This window comes from Mesoplodon densirostris, chromosome 5 (genome assembly GCF_025265405.1).
Source record: "Mesoplodon densirostris isolate mMesDen1 chromosome 5, mMesDen1 primary haplotype, whole genome shotgun sequence".
Lineage (NCBI taxonomy): Eukaryota > Metazoa > Chordata > Mammalia > Artiodactyla > Ziphiidae > Mesoplodon > Mesoplodon densirostris.
This window is the reverse complement of record NC_082665.1, coordinates 144,190,488-144,203,340: the sequence shown is the minus strand read 5'-3', so window position 1 is coordinate 144,203,340 and position 12,853 is coordinate 144,190,488. Positions and strand designations below refer to the sequence as shown.

The 12,853-nt window shown below is 35.5% G+C and overlaps 1 protein-coding gene across 3 annotated transcripts in view; it reads left to right on the top strand.

The window, feature by feature from the left end:
• U2SURP (U2 snRNP associated SURP domain containing) overlaps nucleotides 1–12,853 on the top strand; it is a 51,640-nt gene that overhangs the window by 9,280 nt on the left and 29,507 nt on the right. For all 3 annotated transcript variants that reach the window (XM_060099567.1, XM_060099566.1, XM_060099565.1), the window contains exons 3-6: nucleotides 763–894; nucleotides 8,632–8,730; nucleotides 10,595–10,709; nucleotides 11,274–11,407. In XM_060099567.1, the coding sequence (XP_059955550.1) occupies nucleotides 763–894; nucleotides 8,632–8,730; nucleotides 10,595–10,709; nucleotides 11,274–11,407 (480 nt within the window). The remainder of the gene's footprint in view (nucleotides 1–762; nucleotides 895–8,631; nucleotides 8,731–10,594; nucleotides 10,710–11,273; nucleotides 11,408–12,853) is intronic.

Below are 12,853 nucleotides of genomic sequence, written 5' to 3'. Positions count from 1 at the left end.
TGGCTGAATTCAGAGCTATTTTGTAATAACACTAAGACATCATTTGCCATCACTGTGTTGACATGTGTTCTAATGGTGCAAAAGCAATTGATGGGTAAACTGTTGGCACCTTAGCATGAATCAAGGCAATGTCACCAAAATGTGCTAGTAGTCATTGTGTTCTTCCCTTCCAGACACAGTAAAAATATGCTAGTTTCACTTAAGAATGTTCTTGATGAAGCAGTAAAAATTATTAATATTAAATCTTGTCCTTGTGTATGGGTGTTTTTAACGTTCTGAGTGATGAAATGGGAGGCACATATAAGGCACTTCTGCTTGCCAAAGTGTGGTGTTTGTCTTGAGGAAGAGTATAATACTTGTGGGATTGTTTAAGTTGTGAAATAAAACTGGCTCCTCCTTTCATGGAATACCATTTTTACTTGAAGGTACAACTGACAGACAAACTGTGGTTAGTCAGACTTGGGTGTTTGGCAGATATTTTCTTGAAAATGAAGGAAACTAACCTGTTCTTTTAAGGAAAACAACTATTTGTTAGTGATATAAAATTTGATCTTTCAAGTGCAAGTTAGAATTATTGAAAACTTTCTGTACTTAAGAACTTTTCTGATGAAATCAGTGGTATTAAGGGATGGGATTAAGGGATAATTAGTGAAATATTTTGATAGTGTAAAATGAAGTTTGTCAATATTTGAACATTTGGGTTGATTCTAGTTTCAGTACTACATATATGATTTTTAAAAACTCATTTTCCTTTTCTCGAAGATGGATGCATCTGGACCCTCAGATAGTGATATGCCAAGTCGGACACGACCCAAGAGCCCAAGAAAGCATAATTATAGGAATGAAAGTACCCGTGAAAACGTTTGTGACTCTCCTCATCAGAATCTCTCAAGAGTAAGTATTGATAAAGATAAGAAAGGATAGATAATGATTTTGATCTGCCCTTGATTGAATTTGGTAGTTGAATATCTTGGTTTTGTACTTGTTGTTTCATCTTGTACTATTTGAAAATAGCATTCATTATTCTATTTGGGTTAACAATAAATTCAAACTCATCTAAGGAAATGTTTTTTAGCTCATATGTAAGATATGTTTCATTTAAAATTTTTAATTTTATTTTAAAAAACCAAGGAGTGTTTTGAATGTAAAATGGTTAATAGATTTATTGTTCTCCCCTTATGCCAAACCTTTACTGAACCAAGTGCCAGAGGCCAGTCACTGGAAATACACAGATGATTAAAACACACTTCTTGTTCTCAGCTTATACATAGTCCCAGCCTGGGAAGCTAACAGGAGCAGGTGCTGTTCACTCTGGTCAGTGCAATTCCCAGGGTGCTGCAAGCACCCAGAGAAGGAGCATCTTCATTTCCTGTATCTGCAAAGTACTCTCGTGTTCTTTTAGTCTTTTTTAAATTTCAAATAATGTTTTCTTGTCATGGTTAAATTTGGAAAATATAATAAAGAGGACAGTCATTACCAGCCAGTATTGATACTGATAACACTTTATTTTTCTTGTTTAATATTTTTAAGCATAAATATATTTTTACTTTGCTGAGGTCCATTTTACAGGAACACATTTTAAAAGATTCTTCAGGTCGAATTTTTTTTAATTTTAGGAAAAACTCTGTAAACAAACTTTTTAATGGATGATTATATTTTTTGAGTAAGTGTTCCATAATTTCCTTAACCATTTCTCTCTTAGGTGTCTAAGTTTAGCTCTTAGGATATAGATAAAATTGAGGACAAAAATTTTGCTTTGTAAAAGTATGTTTCTCATTGAATTTGTATGTAATTTTACCATTTGTTTAAACTTCAGCAGTTGAAACCAAAGGTGCTGAATGATAGCAAAACATTTTCCTTTCTATTTTCGGAAAAAATTTACTTTGAATGTGTTTGTGAAACCCAGTATTGACTTTTGAATTACAAACTGCTTTATTTTTTTTAAAGGGATTTTAATGTAACCTGGAAGTAGTTTGCAGCAATATTACTTTTCTATTTTGTATCTTGCCAAGGGCAAGCCTGTTTAATAACCAAGGGGTTGTTAGTTTAATGTCATAATTGGTTAACTTCTCATTTTGGTAGGTGAGAGAGAAGCCTTCAGATTTCAACTGCAGATTAATATTTTATGCTGTATTTTTGAATTTTATTTATTGTTTTATACAGCAGGTTCTTATTAGTTATCCATTTTATACATATTAGTGTATATATGTCAATCCCAATGTCCCAATTCATCACACCACCACCACCCCTCACCGCTTTCCCCCTTGGTGTCCATACGTTTGTTCTGTACATCTGGGTCTCAATTTCTACCCTGCAAGCCAGTTCATCTGTACCATTTTTCTAGGTTCCACATATATGCGTTAATATATGATATTTGTTTTTCTCTTTCTGACTTACTTCACTCTGTATGACAGTCTCTGGATCCATCCACATCTCTGCGAATGACCCAGTTTTGTTCCTTTTTATGGCTGAGTAATATTCCATTGTATGTATGTACCACGTCTTCTTTATCCATTCGTCTGTTGATGGGCACTTAAGTTGCTTCCATAACCTGGCTATTGTAAATAGTGCTGCAGTGAACATTGGGGTGCATGTGTGTTTTTGAATTATGGTTTTCTCTGGGTATATGCCCAGTAGTGGGATTGCTGGGTCATATGGTAATTCTGTTTTTAGTTTTTTAAGGAACCTCCATACTGTTCTCCATAGTGGCTATATCAATTTACATTCCCACCAACAGTGCAGGAGGGTTCCCTTTTCTCCACACCCTCTCTAGCATTTGTTGTTTGTAGATTTTCTGATGATGCCCATTCTAACTGGTGTGAGGTGTTACCTCATTGTAGTTTTGATTTGCATTTCTCTAGTAATTGGTAATGTTAAGCAGCTTTTCATGTGCTTCTGGCCATCTGTATGTCTTCTTTGGAGAAATGTCTGTTTAGGTCTTCTGCCCATTTTTTGATTGGGTGGTTTGTTTTTTTTAATATTGAGCTGCATGAGCTGTTTATATATTTTGGAGATTAATCCTTTGTCCATTGATTTGTTTGCAAATATTTTCTCCCATTCTGAGGGTTGTCTCTTCATCTTGTTTGTAGTTTCCTTTGCTTTGCAAAAGCTTTTAAGGTTCATTAGGTCCCATTTGTTTACTTTTGTTTTTATTTCCATTACTCTAGGACGTGGATCGAAAAAGATCTTGCTGTGATTTATGTCAAAGAGTATTCTTCCTATGTTTTCCTCTAAGAGCTTTATAGTGTCTGGTCTTATATTTAGGTCTCTAATCCATTTTGAGTTTATTTTTGTGCGTGGTGTTAGGGAGTATTCTAATTTCATTCTTTTACATGTAGCTGTCCAGTTTTCCCAGCACCACTTATTAAAGAGACTGTCTTTTCTCCATTGCATATCCTTGCCTCCTTTGTCATAGATTAGTTGACCACAGGTGCTTGGGTTTATCTCTGGGTTTTCTATCCTGTTCCATTGATCTGTATTTCTGTTTTTGTGCCAGTACCATACTGTCTTGACTACTGTAGCTTTGTAGTATAGTCTGAAGTCAGCGAGTCTGATTCCTCCAGCTTCATTTTTTCCCCCTCAAGACTGCTTTGGCTATTCAGGGCCTTTTGTGTCTCCATACAAATTTTAAGATTTTTTGTTCTAGTTCTGTGAAAAATGCCATTGGTAATTTGATAGGGATTGCGTTGAAGCTATAGATTGCTTTGGGTAGTATAGTCATTTTCACAATATAGATTCTTCCAATCCAAGAACATGGTATACCTCTCCATCTGTTTGTATCATTTTTAATTTCTTTCATCAGTGTCTTATAGTTTTCTGCATACAGGTCTTTTGTCTCCCTAGGTACGTTTATTCCTAGGTATTTTATTCTTTTCGTTGCAATGGTAAATGGGAGTTCTTCCTTAATTTCTCTTTCAGATTTTTCATCATTAGTGTATAGGAATGTAAGAGATTTCTGTGCATTAATTTTGTATCCTGCAACTTTACCAAATTCATTGATTAGTAATTTTCTGGTGACATCTTTAGGATTCTCTATGTATAGTATCATGTCAGCTGCAAACGGTGACAGTTTTACTTCTTCTTTTCCAATTTGTATTCCTTTTATTTCATTTTCTTCTCTGATTGCTGTGGCTGGGACTTCTAAAACTATGTTGAATAATAGTGTCGAGAGTGGACAACCTTGTCTTGTTCCTTATCTTAGAGGAAATGCTTTCAGTTTTTCACCATTGAGAATGAGGTTTGCTGTGGGTTTGTCGTATATGGCCTTTATTATGTTCAGGTAGGTTCCCTGTATGCCCACTCTCTGGAGAGTTTTTATCATAAATGGGTGTTGAATTTTGTCAGAAGCTTTTTCTGCATCTATTGAGATGATCATATGGTTTTTCTTCTTCAGTTTGTTAACATGGTGCATCACATTGATTGATTTGCGTATACTGAAGAATCCTTACATCTCTGGGATAAATCCCACTTTATCATGGTGTATGATCCTTTTAATGTGTTGTTGGATTCTGTTTGCTAATATTTTGTTGAAGATTTTTGCATCTATGTTCATCAGTGATATTGGTCTGTAGTTTTCTTTTTTTGTAGTATATTTGTTTGGTTTTGGTATTGGGGTGATGGTGGCCTCCTAGAATGAGTTTGGGAGTGTTCCTTCCTCTGCAGTTTTTGGAAGAGTTTGAGGAGGATGGGTGTTAGCTCTTCTCTAAATGTTGGATAGAATTCACCTGTGGAACCATCTGGTCCTGGACTGTTGTTTGTTGGAAGATTTTTAATCACAGTTTCAATTTCATTACTTGTGATTGGTCTGTTCATATTTTCTATTTCTTCCTGGTTCAGTCTTGGAGGGTTATACCTTTCTAAGAATTTGTCCATTTCTTCCAGGTTGTCCATTTTATTGGCATGGAGTTGCTTGTAGTAGTCTCTTAGGATGTGATGTATTTCTGTGGTGTCTGTTGTAACTTCTCCTTTTTCATTTCTAATTTTATGGATTTGAGTCCTCTCCCTCTTTTTCTTGATGAGTCTGGCTAATGGTTTATCAATTTTGTTTATCTTCACAAAGAACCAGCTTTAAGTTTTATTGATCTTTGTTATTGTTTTCTTTGTTTGTATTTCATTTATTTCTTCTCTGATCTTTATGATTTCTTTCCTTCTGCTAACTTTGGGTTTTGTTTTTCTTCTTTCTCTAGTTCCTTTAGGTGTAAGGTGAGGTTGTTTATTTGATGTTTTTCTTGTTTCTTGAGGTAGGCTTGAATTGCTATAAACTCCCCTCTTAGAACGGCTTTTGCTGCATCCCATAGGTTTTGGATCGAGGTTTTCGTTGTCATTTGTCTCTAGGTATTTTTTAATTTCCTCTTTGATTTCTTTAGTGATCTCTTGGTTATTTAGTAACATATTGTTTAGCCTCTATGTGTTTGTATTTTTTACAGTTTTTATCCTGTAATTGATATCTAGTCTGATAGTGTGGTGGTCAGAAAAGATACTTGATAAGATTTCAGTATTCTTAAATTTACCAAGGCTTGATTTGTGACCCACGATACGATCAATCCTGGAGAATGTTCCATGAGCAGTTGAGAAGAAAGTGTATTCTGTTGTTTTTAGATGGAATGTCCTATAAATATCAATTAAATCTATCTGGTCTTTTGTGTCATTTAAAGCGTGTGTTTCGTTATTAATTTTCTTTTTGGATGATCTGTCCATTAGTGTAAGTGAGGTGTTAATGTCTCCCACTATTATTGTGTTACTGTCGATTTCCTCTTTCATAGCTGTTAACAGTTGCCTTATGTATTGAGGTGCTCCTGTGTTGGGTGCATATATATTTATAATTGTTATCTCTTCTTTGATCCCTTGATCCTTATGTAGTGTCCTTCCTTGTCTCTTGTAACATTCTTTATTTTAAAGTCTATTTGATCTGATATGAGTATTGCTACTCCAGCTTTTTCTTGATTTCCATTTACATGGAATATCTTTTTCCATCCCCTCACTTTCAGTCTGTATGTGTCCCTAGGTCCGAAGTGGGTCTCTTGTAGACAGCATATATATATGGGTCTTGTTTTTGTATCCATTCAGCAAGCCTGTGTCTTTTGGTTGGAGCATTTAATCCATTCACATTTAAGGTAATTATCGATATGTATGTTCATATGACCATTTTCTTAATTGTTTTGGGTTTGTTTTTGTAGGTCCTTTTCTTCTCTTGTGTTTCCCACTTAGAGAAGTTCCTTTAGCATTTATTGTAGAGGTGGTTTGGTGGTGCTGAATTCTCTTAGCTTTTGCTTGTCTGTAAAGTTTTTGATTTCTCCATCGAATCTGAATGAGATCCTTCCCAGGTAGAGTAATCTTGGTTGTAGGTTCTTCCCTTTCATCACTTTAAATATGTCCTGCCACTCCCTTCTGGCTTGTAGAGTTTCTGCTGAGGAATCAGCTGTTAACCTTATGGGAGTTCCCTTGTATGTTGTCATTTTTCCCTTGTTGCTTTCTATAATCTTTCTTTGTCTTTAATTTTTGCCAATTTGATTACTATGTGTCTCGGCTTGTTTCTCCTTGGGTTTATCCTTCCTGGGACTCTCTGATCTTCTTGGACTTATGTGGCTGTTTCATTTCCCATGTTAGGAAAGTTTTCACCTGTAATCTCTTCAGATATTTTCTGGGGTCCTTTCTCTCTCTCTTCTCCTTCTGGGACCTCTATAATAGAATGTTGTTGCATTTAATGTTGTCCCAGAGCTCTCTTAGGCTGTCTTCATTTCTGTTCATTCTTTTTTCTTTATTCTGTTCCGTGGCAGTGAATTCCACCCTTCTGTCTTCCAGGTCACTTATCCGTTCTTCTGCCTCAGTTATTCTGCTATTGATTCCTTCTACTGTATTTTTCATTTCAGTTATTGTATTGTTCATCTCTGTTTGTTTGTTCTTTAATTCTTCTAGGTCTTTGTTAAACATTTCTTGCATCTTCTCGATCTTTGCCTCCATTCTTTTTCTGAGGTCCTGGATCATCTTCACTATCATTATTTTGAATTCTTTTTCTGGAAGGTTGCCTATCTCCACTTCATTTAGTTGTTTTTCTGGGGTTTTATCTTGTTCCCTCATCTAGTACATAGCTCTCTGCCTTTCATCTTGTCTATCTTTCTGTGAATGTGGTTTTTGTTCCACAGGCTGCAGGATTTAGTTGTTCTTGCTTCTGCTCTCTGCCCTCTGGTGGATGAGGCTATCTAAGAGGCTTGTGTAAGTTTCCTGATGGGAGGGACTGATGGTGGGTAGAGAGCTCAGTAAAACTTTAATCCCCTTGTGTGTTGATGGGTGGGGCTGAATTCCCTCCCTGTTGGCTTTTTGGCCTGAGGCGACCCAATACTGGAGCCTACCTGGGCTCTTTGGTGGGGCCAATGTCGGACCCTGGGAAGGCTCACACCAAAGAGTTCTTCCCAGAACTTCTGCTGCCAGTGTCCTTGTCCTCACATGAGCCACAGCCACCCCCCGCTTCTGCAGGAGACCCTCCAACACCAGCAGGTAGGTCTGGTTCAGTCTCCCTTGGGGTCACTGCTCTTTCCCCTTGGCCCCGATGCACACTCTACTTTGTGCCCTCTAAGGGTGGAGTCTCTGTTTCCCCCAGTCCTGTCGAAGTCCTGCAATCAAATCCTGCTAGCCTTCAAAGTCTGATTCTCTAGGAATTCCTCCCTCAGTTGCCAGACCCCCAGGTTGGGAAGCCTGATGTGGGACTCAGAACCTTCACTTCAGTGGGTGGACTTCTGTGGTATAAGTGTTCTCCAGTTTGTGAGTCACCCTCCCAGCAGTTACGGGATTTGATTTTACTGTGATTGCGCCCCTCCTACCCTCTCATTGTGGCTTCTCCTTTGTCTTTGGATGTGGGATATGTTTTATGATGAGTTCCAGTGTCTTCCTGTTGATGACTGCTCAGCAGTTAGTTGTGATTCCTGTGCTCTCGCAAGAGGGAGTGCGAGCACGTCCTTCTACTCTGCCATCTTGAACCATTCTAGTCTGTATTTAATAAACATTTCCTCTCTTTTAAAAGTTTATGACTCAAAATTATCATTCAAATAAATAACTGAACAATTAGAAGTCTACAAGTTGTTCAAACCATATTTACAAGGAAATTGCTTCTAAGTTACATAAATGAAGAATTCATTAAAATACTATTTTCTCATATTCACAATTAATTGATGACTGTTTACTTGTGTGAAACCTAGAACACAGTATGTGATATTTTCCCAGCAATGAAAATGAAATTATTTTGTTCATAAACATGAGTTTTGTTGATGAAGAATTGGGTAATTTACTGAATTACAAAAGGAAGTGATGCGATTTTTGTACCTGAATTGGGGGCTCTAGATGGTAATGATTCCTGCTACTGAACCATGGAAATAGATGCCTCTTTCTCCCTATTTGAATGTCTGTTTTCTATCACTGCTTCTTTTGCCCAGAAACATCTATACTTTCCTTCCTCAAGTGCTTTTATTCTTGTCGCCAAGTAGGCTGAATGAGTTCTAAGCCTTTATGTCTCTCTTTGTGTTTTATTTTTACTTTATGTATTTAAAAATGGCTTTTATAAGTTATTAACCTTGAGGTTAATAACAAGTTAAATTGATAATGTGTATGTAAAGGTATGCTTTTTATTTCTTTTCACAGCCTCTTCTAGAAAACAAACTTAAAGCATTCAGTATTGGAAAAATGAGTACAGCTAAGCGAACTTTAAGTAAGAAGGAGCAAGAAGAATTAAAGAAGAAGGTAATGCTTAAAATGTATTTTTAGTTATCTTTATAAGTGTGTCTAAGGAGGCGTTAAGTGTATGGACAGTAGAGAAATGTTTTTCAAAGATTCTTGATGTCCAGTGTCTTCTCAGCTCCCACCCCAAGTTAAGTCTTATTATAACACAAGATATATTTGGAGAAGTCCAGCTTTATCCCTGTCCCCTCCAACATTTCCTCTCTTCTGTATAAGAGTTTTGATTGTTTTCTGGTCTATTCTTTTTGTATAAGCAAGTTTGTATAAATGTATGTTGTGCCTGCTCTTTCTTAGATGAACAATAGCTTGCTATATTCAGTACACTTTTCTCCACCTTGCTTTTTTCACTTAACATTATATCTCAGAGATTACTGGAAGTATATTGAAATATTGCTTCTTCTTTTTTTATAGCTCTATAGATATCCCATAGTTTATTCACTAAAATCCTACATTCACTACAATGCCTATTGAGGGCATTTGTGTTTTGGTCTTTTGCCGTTTCCAGTAGTGCACTTAGGGATAGTGCTAGGCATATGGGTTTATTCCTAGTGTATCTTTAGGGTATATTACTATAAGTGAGATTACTGGGTTGAATGGTAAATGCATAGTTGTAATTCTGCTAGATAGTGTTAAATTGGTCTCTCATATATATGGGCAGGTCCATTTTGCATCCCTGTAAGCAGTGTTTGAGAGGTTGGTTCCCCGTAGCCTTGCTAGTAGTTTTGAAGGACTTTTGCCAATCTGCTAAGTGAAAAAATGGTATCTCAGTGTAGTTTTAAATGTGCATTTCTTTTATAAGTAAGGTTGAACAACTTTTCTTGTGTTTGATTTTGTGAACTGTCTGCTCATATCTAAACCAGTATTCCTCTAAGTTAGTAGGATATGTCTGTTTTTAGAAACTCCTGTATTAAGTATATTGTAACACTTGTCTATGACATAAGGTACAGTGTTCTTACTCAGTTTGTTGATTGCCTTTTTATTTTGCTTCTGGTGTTTTTTTTCCATGCAGAAACTATTTTCTGATGTATGGTCAGATTTATTATCAGTCTTATGATTTCTGGTTTTTCAGTTTACATTTTTTTACTCCAAGCTTTTAAAGGAATTTCCTTTTGTTTTTCCCAATACTTACATTTAAAAAAAAATAAATCTGATTCATTTGCAATTTCTTCTGGTATGTGGTGTGAAGAATTGGTTCATTTTTATCTTTTTTTTCAAATAACTATCAAATTATCCCACCATCATTCATTGAAAAGTCCGTCTATTCTCCACCGATTTGAGAGGCCCCTTTTATTGAATACTAAATTTCCACATGCTATTGGATTTATTTCTGTATTTTCTATTCTGTTCTGTTGGCCTTCCTATTCATACATGTTTTGGGGACATTTAGAATAGTTACAATTGTCAAGGTTCTTTTGAGGTTTTTTTCTTTAATGCCAACTGTCTGGAGATATTGGTTCTTCAGACTTCTAATACTCATGTCTTCAGTGGTTTGTGAAAGAAATGTTTATATTCAGAGTTAAATTGTTGTGCCTTAGAAATGTCATAAACATTAATTGAATAATATATTTTGTGTAGTCAGTTGTCATACAGTTGGACCCTTGCATTGTCTCTAAACAGATTTACTTAGTGGGTCCTTTTCTTGTTCCACAAATTACCTGTAGAGGAGCAAAGCCCCTCTTAATTCCAGTGTTAATTAGTATCTTAAATATCTACTAAGCATTAGATACTACCGCCTGTTAAGGTTGCTTAAATAACCTGCTTTCCCCATTGGAGGGAGAGGTTTTGTTTACATTATTCTTGGATGAGTTTCACCGTATATACAGTAATTTTTGTATCAAGTGATGTTAATATTTTCGTGTGTATTTAGGAGGATGAAAAGGCAGCTGCTGAAATTTATGAGGAATTTCTTGCTGCCTTTGAAGGAGGTGATGGTAATAAAGTGAAAACGTTTGTACGCGGAGGTGTTGTTAATGCAGCTAAAGGTTAGTGTGAATATTACAGTCCTTGAGCAAACCCAAAAAGTCTTGGTTGAATTGCTTTTGAGTTTCATGTTTCCTTTCTATCAGCACCCTCTAGTGGTGATAATGATTAGTAAAATTAATGGCCAAATGTGGATTAATGACAGATTGGAGCCAGATAAGTTTAAAAAATGTTTTTAGTACCTTTCAGGTTTCAAGATAGCAGAGAACTTTGCAAACATTTTCAAGTATTTTATAGTTTTACTGTATATTCCTAGGAGTGGAGTTGCTACTCATATGGTAACTGTTTGTTTAACCTTTTGAGAAACTGCTGTACTGTTTTCCAAAGTAGCTGTACCATTTTACAGGTTTTATAGTTTTACTATAAAATGATTAAATTAGTATTTTTGAGAGTAAGGCAGTAATATTTGAATAATATTTGAATTGAATTTCATATTTTGTCACTAGTGATATATCTTAATACCAAAAACATTTTACTAAGTTGTGTTTATTTTTAATAAAAATAGTAAGTAAACAAAATCCACATAATGTGAAATTAGTTTTGAAACTTAGTATTTTAAATTTCAGAAGAACATGAAACAGATGAAAAAAGAGGTAAAATCTATAAGCCATCTTCAAGATTTGCAGATCAAAAAAATCCTCCAAATCAGTCATCCAATGAAAGACCACCATCTCTTCTTGTGATAGAAACCAAAAAACCTGTAAGTCATACTTAAATAATTGACCATTTATGTTCAGAGATGACATTGCCAATAATATTTTCTGCACTTCCACTGTAAGCAGGACTTTGGTTTCTCGTTTCTAATTATTTTGGTAGTAGATGTTGAGTTTTGATGCTTAACCTTCCTAGATGAGAGATAATAAATTAGGACACATAGATGATACTCTTTTTATGTTTGTTGAGCAGTGAACATTTGCTGTTACTCATAGCATACTGCAAGTTGAAAGTTAACTATAGTATAGGCATAAATGTAAAATAATGGGATTGTCTTTTTAAGCAATGCTGAACTTGGGTATTTAAATATCAGCATGTGTAGTATCAATTACTTTGGAAGACGGTGTACTCCAACAATGTGTCTGTTGCCTGGAACATTTTTGGAATTTATTTGGATTTACTATCAGAACTAGTGACACTTTCCTTTAAATATTCTCAGTGTTAGAAAGTCTTTATGTTTTGAGAGTGGGATTTTTTCATGGGGGATGGTAGGTAGATGTGGGTCTTGTCATTTGGAGCCAGATTTGAGGAAATGTGATTATGCTGAATAGTGAGACTGATTTTTCTTGTGTGACTTTTAAAATAGCTCTGAAAGCAATTTTAAAAACAGCTTTATTAAGTGTTTTTTTAACGTATGTTGACAGTTGTGCAACAGTCACTAATCTCTAATTTTGAAGCATTTTTATCATCCCAGAAGGAAACCTTATACTTAATTTCAGTCATCCCTAACCTCTGGCAACCACTAATCTACTTTCTATCTCTTTGGATTTGCCTGTTCTGGACATTTCGTGCAGATGGAATCATACAGCATATGGCCTTTTGTGTCTGGCTTTTTAGCATAATGTTTCAAAGTTCATCTACATTTTGGTATATATATCAGTACTTTATTCCTTTTTATGGTTGAATAACATTCCATTTTGCAGATATAGCTCATATTGCTGATCCGTTTATTACTTGATGGACATTTGGGTTGTTTCTACTTTTTGGCTATTATGAGCAATGCTTCTGAAAACATTCATGTATAGGCTTCTGTGTGGACATATATTTTTAATTCTTTTATATTCCTAGGAGTGGAATTGCTGGTCATATGGTCACTAATTGTTTAACCTTTTGAGAAACTGCCATACTGTTTTCCAAAGTAGCTGTACCACTTTACAGTCCCATCAGCAGTGTATATGAGTGTTCCAGTTTTTCTACATCTTCATCACCACTTGCTAAAATTATTTCAGTCAACTGAGTGGGTGTGAAGTTGTATCTAATTGTGGTTTTGATTTGCACTTGCCTAGTGATGTTGAGCATCATTTTATTTATCATCCACTTGGAGTCTTCTGTAGAGAAATGTCTTTTCAGATCCTTGGCGCATTTTTTAATTGAGTTATTTGTCTTTTTATTGTTGAGTTGTAAGAGTATTTTACAGCTTCTAGAGTCAAGT